At 54.7% G+C, this 15,182-nt stretch overlaps 1 protein-coding gene across 1 annotated transcript in view; it reads left to right on the top strand.

Moving 5' to 3' along the window:
• Positions 1-590: 590 nt before the first annotated feature.
• LOC140717603 (solute carrier family 35 member F3-like) overlaps positions 591-15,182 on the top strand; it is an 87,928-nt gene continuing 73,336 nt past the window's right edge. The window contains exon 1 of the mRNA XM_073031175.1: positions 591-744. Coding sequence (XP_072887276.1) covers positions 591-744 — 154 coding nt within the window. The remainder of the gene's footprint in view (positions 745-15,182) is intronic.

Raw genomic sequence — 15,182 nt, 5'->3', positions numbered from 1 at the left:
CACATTTACACAGGCAGACACACAAATCCATATACACACAGTTACACAGGCACATACACATAAGACTATAAGATATAGGAGCAGAAGGTGGTCATTCGGCCCATTGAGTCTGCTCCCACAAACACACACAAATATACAGTTACACAGGCAAACACATAAACACTCACCCACAGTTACACAGGCACACAATTACACACTGAGTGCACAGGCAAACACACACAGGCACAGAACTCCAACACACTGTTACTCGGGCTCACAGTACACACACGCTGAGTGCACAGGCAAACATACACACAGTTTCGCAGACTCACAGCGTGTGCACACACCCCCCCCATCCAGACTCGAAACCCTTGGGACACCTGGACGTACCCATACCTTCATCAGATTTGCTGCTTACTAACTACAGCTCAGCATTCAACACCATCAAACCCTCAGTATCTCCCTCTGCCACTGGATCCTTGACTTCCTCAACGGGAGACCGGTGAGTCTGGGCAGATCGTGAAAAGAACGTTTCCTCCTCGCTGACGATCAGCACAGGTGCACCCCACTGGCCGAGCCCAATGCTCCACTCTCTCCACACCCGCGACTCCATGGTTAGGCACAGCTCAGACGCCATCTGTGAAGTTGGTGATGACACAACCGCTGTTGGCGGGATCTCAGATGGAGTCGAGAGGGCGTACAGGAGCGAGATCTACCAGCTGGTTGAGCGGTGTCAAGCTGGCACTCGACGTCAAGCGTGTAGACGTCAGCCAGTGAGAACAGCGAGAAAGAGTTTAAAAAGAAGACAGCTTTATAGAGCGGGCATCGGAGGAGCAGGCAACAGAATAGAGGGAGACAGAGTAGGAAGGCTCTGGCTCAATGGGGCTTCGGCGATGACAGGTCGGGGCGAGGTAGGTTGGCTGTGTAGAATACAGACAGGAAGTATATCTGTGAGGCCGGTGATCTGTGCTCAGTGTCGGATGTGGGAGATCCTGGAGTCTCTCAGCCTCCCGGACGGCCGTATCTGCAGCTGTGTCGAGCTGCAGCTCCTGAGGGAGCGAGTTAGTGAACTGGAGATGCAGCTCGTTGACCTCCGTCAGTCAGGGAAAGTGAGGAGGTGATAGAGAGGAGCTATAGGCAGGTAGTTACACCGGGGCATCGGGAGACAGATGGGTAACATCGGGTAACAGTCAGGAGAGGGAAGGGAAAGAGGGAGATACTAGAGAGTACCCCAGTGGCTCTCCCTCTTAACAATAAGAACTCCTGTTTGAGTACTGTTGGGGGAGACGGCCTACCTGGGGGAAGCGACAGTGGCCGTGCCTCTGGCACAGAGTCTGGCCCTGTGGCTCAGAAGGGTCGGGAAAGGAAGAGGAAGGCAGTAGTGATAGGGGACTCGATAGTCAGGGGGTCAGACAAGTGATTCTGTGGACGCAGGAAAGAAACGCGGATGGTAGTTTGCCTCCCAGGTACCAGGGTGTTTCGGATCACGTCCAAGATATCCTGACGTGGGAGGGATACATATACATACGTAGCAGCCAGAGGTTGTGGTACATATTGGTACCAATGACATGGGCAGAAAAAGGGAGGAGGTCCTGAAAAAAGACTACAGGGAGTTAGGAAGGAAGTTGAGAAGCAGGACCACGAAGGTAGTAATCTCGGGATTACAGCCTGTGCCACGCGACAGTGAGTATAGGAATAGAATGAGGTGGCTGAGGGATTGGAGCAGGGGGTAGGGATTCAGATTTCTGGATCATTAGGGCCTCTTCTGGGGCAATCATAACCTGTACAAAAAGGACAGGTTGCACTTGAATCCCAGGGGGACCGATATCCTGCTGGGGAGGTTTGCTAAGTCTATTGGGGAGAGTTTAAACGAGAACTGCCGGGGGTGGGAACCAAACTGAAGTGATGGAGGAGAGGGAGGTTGGCTCACAAATAGAGAAAGCTTGGAGACAGTGTGTGAGGGAGGATAGGCAGGTGATAGAGAAGGGTCGTGCCCAGATGGACAGTTTGAGATGTGTCTATTTTAACGCAAGGAGTGTTGTGAACAAAGCAGATGAGCTTAGAGCATGGATCAGTACTTGGAGATATGATGTGGTGGCCACTACAGAGACTTGGATGGCTCAGGGACAGGAATGGTTACTCCAAGTGCCGGGTTTTAGATGTTTCAGAAAGGACAGGGAGGGAGGCAAAGGAGGTGGGGGCATGGCACTGTTGATCAGAGATAGCGTCATGGCTGAAGAAAAGGAGGAAGACATGTAGGGATTGTCTACGGAGTCTCTATGGGTGGAGGTTAGAAAGAGGAAGGGGTCAATAACTTTACTGGGTGTTTTTTATAGACCGCCCAATAGAAACAGGGACATCGAGAAGCAGATAGGGAAACAGATCCTGGAAAGGTGTAATAATAACAGATTGTCGTGATGGGAGATTTTAATTTCCTCAATATTGATTGGCATCTCCCTAGAGCGAGGGGTTTAGATGGGGTGGAGTTTGTTAGGTGTGTTCAGGAAGGTTTCTTGACACAATATGCAGATAAGCCTTCAAGAGCAGAGGCTGTACTTGATCTGGGGTTGGGAAATGAACCTGGTCAGGTGTCAGATCTCTCAGCGGGTGAGTATTTTGGAGACAGTGATCACAATTCTAACTCCTTTACAATAGCATTGGAGAGAGACAGGAACAGACAAGTTAGAAAAGCGTTTAATTGGAGTAAGGGGAATTATGAGGCTATCAGGCAGGAACTTGGAAGCATAAACAGATGTTCTCAGGGAAATGTACAGCAGAAATGTGGCAAATGTTCAGGGGATATTTATGTGAGATTCTGCATAGATACGTTCCAATGAGACAGGGAAAGGATGGTAGGATACAGGAACCATGGTGTGCAAAGGCTGTTGTAAATCTAGTCAAGAGGAAAAGAAGAGCTTATAAAAGGTTCAAAAAACTAGTTTCAAAAGTGATAGAGATCTAGAAGGTTATAAGGCTAATAGGAAGGAGCTTAAGAATGAAATTAGGAGAGCCAGAAGGGGCCATGAGAAGGCCTTGGTGAACAGGATTAAGGAAAACCCCAAGGCATTCTACAAGTATCTGAAGAGCAAGAGGATAAGATGTAAGAGAATCAAGTGTGACAGTGGGAAAGTGTATATGGAACCGGAGGAGATAGCAGAGGTACTTAATGAATACTTTGCTTCAGTATTCACTACAGAAAAGGATCTTGGCGATTGTAGGGATGACTTGCAGCGGACTGAAAAGTTTGAGCATGTAGGTATTAAGGAAGAAGATGTGCTGGAGCTTTTGGAAAGCATCAAGTTGGATAAGTCACCGAAACCAGATGAGATGTACCCCAGGCTACTGTCGGTAGCGAGGGAGGAGATTGCTGAGCCTCTGGTGATGATCTTTGCATCATCAATGGGGATGGGAGAGGTTCCGGAGGATTGGAGGATTGCGGATGTTGTTCCCTTAATCAAGAAAGGTAGTAGAGATAGCCCTGGAAATTATAGACCAGTGAGTCTTACTTCAGTGGTTGGTAAGTTGATGGAGAGATCCTGAGAGGCAGGATTTATAAACATTTGGAGAGGTATAATATGATTAGGAATAGTCAGCATGGCTTTGTCAAGGGCAGGTCATGCCTTACGAGCCTGATTGAATTCTCTGAGGATGTGACTAAACACATTGATGAAGTAAGTAGATGTAGTGTGTATGGATTTCAGCAAGGCGTTTGATAAGGTACCCCATGCAAGGCTTATTGAGAAAGTAAGGAGACATGGGATCCAAGGGGACATTGCTTTGTGGATCCAGAACTGGCTTGCCCATAGAAGGCAAGGAGTGGTTGTAGACGGGTCATATTCTGCATGGAGGTTGGTGACCAGTGGGGTGCCTCAGGGATCTGTTCTGGGACCCTTACCCTTCGTGATTTTTATAAATGACCTGGATGAGGAAGTGGAGGGATGGGTTAGTAAGTTTGCTGATGACACAAAGGTTGGAGCTGTTGTGGATAGTGTGGAGGGCTGTCAGAGGTTACAGCGGGACATTGATAGGATGCAAAACTGGGCTGAGAAGTGGCAGATGGGAGTTCAACCCAGATAAATGTGAGGTGGTTCATTTTGGTAGGTCAAATATGATGGTAGAATATAGCATTAATGGTAAGACTCTTGGCAGTATGGAGGATCAGAGGGATCTTGGGGTCCGAGTCCATTGGACGCTCAAAGCAGCTACGCAGGTTGACCCTGTGGTTAAGAAGGCGAACGGTGTATTGGCCTTCATCAATCATGGAATTGAATTTAGGAGCTGAGAGGTAATGTTGCAGCTATATAGGACCCTGGTCAGACCCCACTTGGAGTACTGTGCTCAATTCTGGTCGCCTCACTACAGGAAGGATGTGGAAGCCATAGAAAGGGTGCAGAGGAGATTTACAAGGATGTTGCCTGGATTGGGGAGCATGCCTTATGAGAATAGGTTGAGTGAACTCGGCCTTTTTTCCTTGGAGTGACGGAGGATGAGAGGTGATCTGATAGAGGTGAACAAGATGATGAGAGGCATTGATCGTGTGGATAGTCAGAGGCTTTTCCCCAGGGCTGAAATGGCTAACACGAGAGGGCACAGTTTTCAGGTGCTTGGAAGTAGGTACAGAGGAGATGTCAGGGGTAAGTTTTTTACACAGAGAGTGGTGAGGGTGTGGAATGGGCCTCCGGCGATGGTGGTGGAGGTGGATACGATAGGGTCTTTTAAGTGACTCCTGGACACATGGAGCTCAGAAAAATAGAGGCATATGGGTCATTGTCTGAAGGCCTAGGTGGCACATGGGGCCTCCACAAGGGTCTTCCATTTCTGCCGGTCTTTCGCTCTGCTGCTCACCGTTACCCAGTTCATGCCGACTTCTTTCAGTTCTGATTCCACAGATCTGGGCCTACCCCCACTTCGCTTTCCCTGTGGGACCCACCTTACTGCTACTTTTGCTAGTTGATCATTTGGCATTCTCATTACCTGGCCCAGCCATCTCCATCGTCTTCTTTTCACACAAACTGAGGTTGATTCCATATTGCAAGATGCAAGCAAGTCTTGGTTTCTGATTTTCTCAGGCCAGAAGATCTTCTTGATACATCGTAGACATTTTGTTTGGAACGTGTCAAGTTCAGGGACAGTTATCACCCCTCAACCATCAGGTCGCACACCACCAGGTTCAGGGACAGTTATCACCCCTCAACCGTCAGGTCCCACACCACCAGGTTCAGGGACAGTTATCACCCCTCAACCATCAGGTCCCACACCACCAGGTTCAGGGACAGTTATCACCGCTCAACCGTCAGGTCCCACACCACCAGGTTCAGGGACAGTTATCACCCTTCAACCATCAGGTCGCACACCACCAGGTTCAGGGACAGTTATCACCCCTCAACCATCAGGTCCCACACCACCAGGTTCAGGAACAGTTATCACCCCTCGACCATCAGGTCCCACACCACCAGGTTCAGGGACAGTTATCACCCCTCAACCATCAGGTCCCACACCACCAGGTTCAGGAACAGTTATCACCCCTCAACCATCAGGTCCCACGCCACCAGGTTCAGGGACAGTTATCAGCCCTCAACCATCAGGTCCCACACCACCAGGTTCAGGGACAGTTATCACCCCTCGACCATCAGGTCCCACACCACCAGTTTCAGGAACAGTTATCACCCCTCGACCGTCAGGTCCCACACCACCAGGTTCAGGGACAGTTATCACCCCTCGACCATCAGGTCCCACACCACCAGGTTCAGGGACAGTTATCACCTCTCGACCATCAGGTCACACGCCACCAGGTTCAGGGACAGTTATCACCCCTCGACCATCAGGTCCCACGCCACCAGGTTCAGGGACAGTTATCACCCTTCAACCATCAGGTCGCACACCACCAGGTTCAGGGACAGTTATCACCCCTCAACCATAAGGTCGCACACCACCAGGTTCAGGGACAGTTATCACCCCTCGACCATCAGGTCCCACGCCACCAGGTTCAGGGACAGTTATCACCCCTCGACAATCAGGTCCCACGCCACCAGGTTCAGGGACAGTTAACACCCCTCGACCATCAGGTCCCACACCACCAGGTTCAGGGAAAGTTATCACCCCTCAACCATCAGGTCCCACGCCACCAGGTTCAGGGACAGTTATCACCCCTCAACCATCAGGTCCCACACCACCAGGTTCAGGAACAGTTATCACCCCTCAACCATCAGGTCCCACGCCACCAGGTTCAGGGACAGTTATCACCCCTCAACCATCAGGTCCCACACCACCAGGTTCAGGGACAGTTATCACCCCTCGACCATCAGGTCCCACACCACCAGTTTCAGGAACAGTTATCACCCCTCGACCGTCAGGTCCCACACCAAAAGGTTCAGGGACAGTTATCACCCCTCGACCATCAGGTCCCACACCACCAGGTTCAGGGACAGTTATCACCCCTCGGCCATCAGGTCCCACGCCACCAGGTTCAGGGACAGTTATCACCCCTCGACCATCAGGTCCCACGCCACCAGGTTCAGGGACAGTTATCACCCCTCGACCATCAGGTCCCACGCCACCAGGTTCAGGGACAGTTATCACCCCTCGACCATCAGGTCCCACGCCACCAGGTTCAGGGATTGTTATCACCCCTCGACCATCAGGTCCCACACCACCAGGTTCAGGGACAGTTATCACCCCTCGACCATCAGGTCCCACACCACCAGGTTCAGGGACAGTTATCACCCCTCGACCATCAGGTCCCACGCCACCAGGTTCAGGGACAGTTATCACCCCTCGACCATCAGGTCCCACGCCACCAGGTTCAGGGACAGTTATCACCCTTCAACCATCAGGTCGCACACCACCAGGTTCAGGGACAGTTATCACCCCTCAACCATAAGGTCGCACACCACCAGGTTCAGGGACAGTTATCACCCCTCGACCATCAGGTCCCACGCCACCAGGTTCAGGGACAGTTATCACCCCTCGACAATCAGGTCCCACGCCACCAGGTTCAGGGACAGTTAACACCCCTCGACCATCAGGTCCCACACCACCAGGTTCAGGGAAAGTTATCACACCTCAACCATCAGGTCCCACGCCACCAGGTTCAGGGACAGTTATCACCCCTCAACCATCAGGTCCCACACCACCAGGTTCAGGAACAGTTATCACCCCTCGACCATCAGGTCCCACGCCACCAGGTTCAGGGACAGTTATCACCCCTCAACCATCAGGTCCCACACCACCAGGTTCAGGGACAGTTATCACCCCTCGACCATCAGGTCCCCACACCACCAGTTTCAGGAACAGTTATCACCCCTCGACCGTCAGGTCCCACACCACCTGGTTCAGGGACAGTTATCACCCCTCGACCATCAGGTCCCACACCACCAGGTTCAGGGACAGTTATCACCCCTCGACCATCAGGTCCCACGCCACCAGGTTCAGGGACAGTTATCACCCCTCAACCATCATGTCCCACACCACCAGGTTCAGGGACAGTTATCACCCTTCAACCATCAGGTCGCACACCACCAGGTTCAGGGACAGTTATCACCCCTCAACCATAAGGTCGCACACCACCAGGTTCAGGGACAGTTATCACCCCTCGACCATCAGGTCCCACGCCACCAGGTTCAGGGACAGTTATCACCCCTCGACAATCAGGTCCCACGCCACCAGGTTCAGGGACAGTTATCACCCTTCAACCATCAGGTCCCACACCACCAGGTTCAGGGACAGTTATCACCCCTCGACCATCAGGTCCCACACCACCAGTTTCAGGGACAGTTATCACCCCTCGACCATCAGGTCCCACACCACCAGGTTCAGGGACAGTTATCACCCTTCAACCATCAGGTCCCACACCACCAGGTTCAGGGACAGTTATCACCCCTCGACCATCGGGTCCCACGCCACCAGTTTCAGGGACAGTTATCACCCCTCGACCATCAGGTCCCACACCACCAGGTTCAGGGACAGTTATCACCCCTCGACCATCAGGTCCCACGCCACCAGGTTCAGGGATTGTTATCACCCCTCGACCATCAGGTCCCACACCACCAGGTTCAGGGACAGTTATCACCCCTCGACCATCAGGTCCCACACCACCAGGTTCAGGGACAGTTATCACCCCTCGACCATCAGGTCCCACGCCACCAGGTTCAGGGACAGTTATCACCCCTCGACCATCAGGTCCCACGCCACCAGGTTCAGGGACAGTTATCACCCCTCGACAATCAGGTCCCACGCCACCAGGTTCAGGGACAGTTAACACCCCTCGACCATTAGGTCCCACACCACCAGGTTCAGGGAAAGTTATCACCCCTCAACCATCAGGTCCCACGCCACCAGGTTCAGGGACAGTTATCACCCCTCAACCATCAGGTCCCACACCACCAGGTTCAGGAACAGTTATCACCCCTCGACCATCAGGTCCCACACCACCAGGTTCAGGGACAGTTATCACCCCTCAACCATCAGGTCCCACACCACCAGGTTCAGGAACAGTTATCACCCCTCAACCATCAGGTCCCACGCCACCAGGTTCAGGGACAGTTATCACCCCTCAACCATCAGGTCCCACACCACCAGGTTCAGGGACAGTTATCACCCCTCGACCGTCAGGTCCCACACCACCAGGTTCAGGGACAGTTATCACCCCTCGACCATCAGGTCCCACACCACCAGGTTCAGGGACAGTTATCACCTCTCGACCATCAGGTCCCACGCCACCAGGTTCAGGGACAGTTATCACCCCTCGACCATCAGGTCCCACGCCACCAGGTTCAGGGACAGTTATCACCCGTCAACCATCAGGTCGCACACCACCAGGTTCAGGGACAGTTATCACCCCTCAACCATAAGGTCGCACACCACCAGGTTCAGGGACAGTTATCACCCCTCGACCATCAGGTCCCACGCCACCAGGTTCAGGGACAGTTATCACCCCTCGACAATCAGGTCCCACGCCACCAGGTTCAGGGACAGTTAACACCCCTCGACCATCAGGTCCCACACCACCAGGTTCAGGGACAGTTATCACCCCTCGACTATCAGGTCCCACACCACCAGGTTCAGGGAAAGTTATCACCCCTCAACCATCAGGTCCCACGCCACCAGGTTCAGGGACAGTTAACACCCCTCGACCATCAGGTCCCACACCACCAGGTTCAGGGAAAGTTATCACCCCTCAACCATCAGGTCCCACGCCACCAGGTTCAGGGACAGTTATCACCCCTCAACCATCAGGTCCCACACCACCAGGTTCAGGAACAGTTATCACCCCTCGACCATCAGGTCCCACGCCACCAGGTTCAGGGACAGTTATCACCCCTCAACCATCAGGTCCCACACCACCAGGTTCAGGGACAGTTATCACCCCTCGACCATCAGGTCCCACACCACCAGTTTCAGGAACAGTTATCACCCCTCGACCGTCAGGTCCCACACCACCTGGTTCAGGGACAGTTATCACCCCTCGACCATCAGGTCCCACACCACCAGGTTCAGGGACAGTTATCACCCCTCGACCATCAGGTCCCACGCCACCAGGTTCAGGGACAGTTATCACCCTTCAACCATCAGGTCGCACACCACCAGGTTCAGGGACAGTTATCACCCCTCGACAATCAGGTCCCACGCCACCAGGTTCAGGGACAGTTAACACCCCTCGAACATCAGGTCCCACACCACCAGGTTCAGGGAAAGTTATCACCCCTCAACCATCAGGTCCCACGCCACCAGGTTCAGGGACAGTTATCACCCCTCAACCATCAGGTCGCACACCACCAGGTTCAGGGACAGTTATCACCCCTCAACCGTCAGGTCCCACACCACCAGGTTCAGGGACAGTTATCACCCCTCGACCATCAGGTCCCACACCACCAGGTTCAGGGACAGTTATCACCCCTCAACCGTCAGGTCCCACACCACCAGGTTCAGGGACAGTTATCACCCCTCAACCATCAGGTCCCACACCACCAGGTTCAGGGACAGTTATCACCCCTCAACCGTCAGGTCCCACACCACCAGGTTCAGGGACAGTTATCACCCTTCAACCATCAGGTCGCACACCACCAGGTTCAGGGACAGTTATCACCCCTCAACCATAAGGTCGCACACCACCAGGTTCAGGGACAGTTATCACCCCTCGACCATCAGGTCCCACGCCACCAGGTTCAGGGACAGTTATCACCCTTCAACCATCAGGTCGCACACCACCAGGTTCAGGGACAGTTATCACCCCTCAACCATAAGGTCGCACACCACCAGGTTCAGGGACAGTTATCACCCCTCGACCATCAGGTCCCACGCCACCAGGTTCAGGGACAGTTATCACCCCTCGACAATCAGGTCCCACGCCACCAGGTTCAGGGACAGTTAACACCCCTCGACCATTAGGTCCCACACCACCAGGTTCAGGGAAAGTTATCACCCCTCAACCATCAGGTCCCACGCCACCAGGTTCAGGGACAGTTATCACCCCTCAACCATCAGGTCCCACACCACCAGGTTCAGGAACAGTTATCACCCCTCGACCATCAGGTCCCACACCACCAGGTTCAGGGACAGTTATCACCCCTCAACCATCAGGTCCCACACCACCAGGTTCAGGAACAGTTATCACCCCTCAACCATCAGGTCCCACGCCACCAGGTTCAGGGACAGTTATCACCCCTCAACCATCAGGTCCCACACCACCAGGTTCAGGGACAGTTATCACCCCTCGACCATCAGGTCCCACACCACCAGTTTCAGGAACAGTTATCACCCCTCGACCGTCAGGTCCCACACCACCAGGTTCAGGGACAGTTATCACCCCTCGACCATCAGGTCCCACACCACCAGGTTCAGGGACAGTTATCACCTCTCGACCATCAGGTCCCACGCCACCAGGTTGAGGGACAGTTATCACCCCTCAACCATCAGGTCCCACACCACCAGGTTCAGGAACAGTTATCACCCCTCGACCATCAGGTCCCACACCACCAGGTTCAGGGACAGTTATCACCCCTCAACCATCAGGTCCCACACCACCAGGTTCAGGAACAGTTATCACCCCTCAACCATCAGGTCCCACGCCACCAGGTTCAGGGACAGTTATCACCCCTCAACCATCAGGTCCCACACCACCAGGTTCAGGGACAGTTATCACCCCTCGACCATCAGGTCCCACACCACCAGGTTCAGGGACAGTTATCACCCCTCGACCGTCAGGTCCCACACCACCAGGTTCAGGGACAGTTATCACCCCTCAACCATCAGGTCCCACGCCACCAGGTTCAGGGACAGTTATCACCCGTCAACCATCAGGTCGCACACCACCAGGTTCAGGGACAGTTATCACCCCTCAACCATAAGGTCGCACACCACCAGGTTCAGGGACAGTTATCACCCCTCGACCATCAGGTCCCACGCCACCAGGTTCAGGGACAGTTATCACCCCTCGACAATCAGGTCCCACGCCACCAGGTTCAGGGACAGTTAACACCCCTCGACCATCAGGTCCCACACCACCAGGTTCAGGGACAGTTATCACCCCTCGACTATCAGGTCCCACACCACCAGGTTCAGGGAAAGTTATCACCCCTCAACCATCAGGTCCCACGCCACCAGGTTCAGGGACAGTTATCACCCCTCAACCATCAGGTCCCACACCACCAGGTTCAGGAACAGTTATCACCCCTCAACCATCAGGTCCCACGCCACCAGGTTCAGGGACAGTTATCACCCCTCAACCATCAGGTCCCACACCACCAGGTTCAGGGACAGTTATCACCCCTCGACCATCAGGTCCCACACCACCAGTTTCAGGAACAGTTATCACCCCTCGACCGTCAGGTCCCACACCACCAGGTTCAGGGACAGTTATCACCCCTCGACCATCAGGTCCCACACCACCAGGTTCAGGGACAGTTATCACCCCTCGACCATCAGGTCCCACGCCACCAGGTTCAGGGACAGTTATCACCCCTCGACCATCAGGTCCCACGCCACCAGGTTCAGGGACAGTTATCACCCCTCGACCATCAGGTCCCACGCCACCAGGTTCAGGGACAGTTATCACCCCTCGACCATCAGGTCCCACACCACCAGGTTCAGGGACTGTTATCACCCCTCGACCATCAGGTCCCACACCACCAGGTTCAGGGACAGTTATCACCCCTCGACCATCAGGTCCCCACGCCACCAGGTTCAGGGACAGTTATCACCCCTCGACCATCAGGTCCCACGCCACCAGGTTCAGGGACAGTTATCACCCCTCGACCATCGGGTCCCACGCCACCAGGTTCAGGGACAGTTATCAGCCCTCGACCATCGGGTCCCACGCCACCAGGTTCAGGGACAGTTATCAGCCCTCGACCATCGGGTTTCACGCCACCAGGTTCAGGGACAGTTATCAGCCCTCGACCATCGGGTCCCACGCCACCCAGGTTCAGGAACAGTTATCAGCCCTCGACCATCGGGTCCCACGCCACCAGGTTCAGGGACAGTTATCAGCCCTCGACCATCAGGTCCCACGCCACCAGGTTCAGGGGCAGTTATCAGCCCTCGACCATCAGGTCCCACGCCACCTGGTTCAGGGACAGTTATCACCCCTCAACCATCAGGTCCCACACCACCAGTTTCAGGGACAGTTATCACCCCTCAACCATCAGGTCCCACACCACCAGGTTCAGGGACAGTTATCACCCCTGAACCGTCAAGTCCCACACCACCAGGTTCAGGGACAGTTTCACCCCTCGACCGTCAGGTCCCACACCACCAGGTTCAGGGACAGTTATCACCCTTCAACCATCAGGTCCCACACCACCAGGTTCAGGGGACAGTTATCACCCCTCGACCATCGGGTCCCACGCCACCAGTTTCAGGGACAGTTATCACCCCTCGACCCATCAGGTCCCACACCACCAGGTTCAGGGACAGTTATCACCCCTCGACCATCAGGTCCCACACCACCAGGTTCAGGGACAGTTATCACCCCTCGACCCATCAGGTCCCACACCACCAGGTTCAGGGACAGTTATCAGCCCTCGACCATCAGGTCCCACGCCACCAGGTTCAGGGACAGTTATCAGCCCTCGACCATCGGGTCCCACGCCACCCAGGTTCAGGGACAGTTATCAGCCCTCGACCATCGGGTCCCACGCCACCAGGTTCAGGAACAGTTATCAGCCCTCGACCATCAGGTCCCACGCCACCCAGGTTCAGGGGCAGTTATCAGCCCTCGACCATCAGGTCCCACGCCACCTGGTTCAGGGACAGTTATCACCCCTCAACCATCAGGTCCCACACCACCAGTTTCAGGGACAGTTATCACCCCTCAACCATCAGGTCCCACACCACCAGGGTTCAGGGACAGTTATCACCCTTCAACCATCAGGTCCCACACCACCAGGTTCAGGGACAGTTATCACCCCTCGACCATCGGGTCCCACGCCACCAGTTTCAGGGACAGTTATCACCCCTCAACCATCAGGTCCCACACCACCAGGTTCAGGGACAGTTATCACCCCTCGACCATCAGGTCCCACACCACCAGGTTCAGGGACAGTTATCACCCCTCGACCATCAGGTCCCACACCACCAGGTTCAGGGACAGTTATCACCCCCTCGACCATCAGGTCCCACACCACCAGGTTCAGGACAGTTATCACCCCTCGACCATCAGGTCCCACACCACCAAGTTCAGGGACAGTTATCACCCCTCGACCATCAGGTCCCACGCCACCAGGTTCAGGGACAGTTATCAGCCCTCGACCATCGGGTCCCACGCCACCAGGTTCAGGGACAGTTATCAGCCCTCGACCATCGGGTCCCACGCCACCAGGTTCAGGGACAGTTATCAGCCCTCGACCATCAGGTCCCACGCCACCAGGTTCAGGGACAGTTATCAGCCCTCGACCATCGGGTCCCACGCCACCAGGTTCAGGGACAGTTATCAGCCCTCGACCATCAGGTCCCACGCCACCAAGGTTCAGGGGCAGTTATCAGCCCTCGACCATCAGGTCCCACGCCACCTGGTTCAGGGACAGTTATCACCCCCTCAACCATCAGGTCCCACACCACCAGTTTCAGGGACAGTTATCACCCCTCAACCATCAGGTCCCACACCACCAGGTTCAGGGACAGTTATCACCCTTCAACCATCAGGTCCCACACCACCAGGTTCAGGGTCAGTTATCACCCCTCGACCATCGGGTCCCACGCCACCAGTTTCAGGGACAGTTATCACCCCTCAACCATCAGCTCCACAACCACCAGGTTCAGGGACAGTTATCACCCCTCGACCATCAGGTCGCACACCACCAGGTTCAGGGACAGTTATCACCCCTCGACCATCAGGTCCCACACCACCAGGTTCAGGGACAGTTATCACCCCTCGACCATCAGGTCCCACACCACCAGTTCAGGGACAGTTATCACCCCTCGACCATCAGGTCCTACACCACCAAGTTCAGGGACAGTTATCACCCCTCGACCATCAGGTCCCACACCACCAGGTTCAGGGACAGTTATCACCCCTCAACCATCAGGTCCCACACCACCAGGTTCAGGGACAGTTATCACCCCTCGACCATCAGGTCCCACACCACCAGGTTCAGGGACAGTTATCACCCCTCGACCATCAGGTCCCACACCACCAGGTTCAGGGACAGTTATCACCCCTCGACCATCAGGTCCCACACCACCAAGTTCAGGGACAGTTATCACCCCTCGACCATCAGGTCCCACACCACCAGGTTCAGGGACAGTTATCACCCCTCGACCATCAGGTCCCACACCACCAGGTTCAGGGACAGTTATCACCCCTCGACCATCAGGTCCCACACCACCAGGTTCAGGGACAGTTATCACCCCTCGACCATCAGGTCCCACACCACCAGGTTCAGGGACAGTTATCACCCCCTCGACCATCAGGTCCCACACCACCAGGTTCAGGGACAGTTATCACCCCTCGACCATCAGGTCCCACACCACCAAGTTCAGGGACAGTTATCACCCCTCGACCATCAGGTCCCACACCACCAGGTTCAGGGACAGTTATCACCCCCTCGACCCATCAGGTCCCACACCACCAGGTTCAGGGACAGTTATCACCCCTCGACCATCAGGTCCCACACCACCAGGTTCAGGGACAGTTATCACCCCTCGACCATCAGGTCCCACACCACCAGTTTCAGGGACAGTTATCACCCCTCGACCATCAGGTCCCA

The sequence above is a fragment of the Hemitrygon akajei genome, chromosome 28 (assembly GCF_048418815.1).
Source record: "Hemitrygon akajei chromosome 28, sHemAka1.3, whole genome shotgun sequence".
In the NCBI taxonomy this organism is placed as follows: Eukaryota; Metazoa; Chordata; class Chondrichthyes; order Myliobatiformes; family Dasyatidae; genus Hemitrygon; species Hemitrygon akajei.
This window is presented reverse-complemented; position numbering and strand designations above follow the sequence as displayed.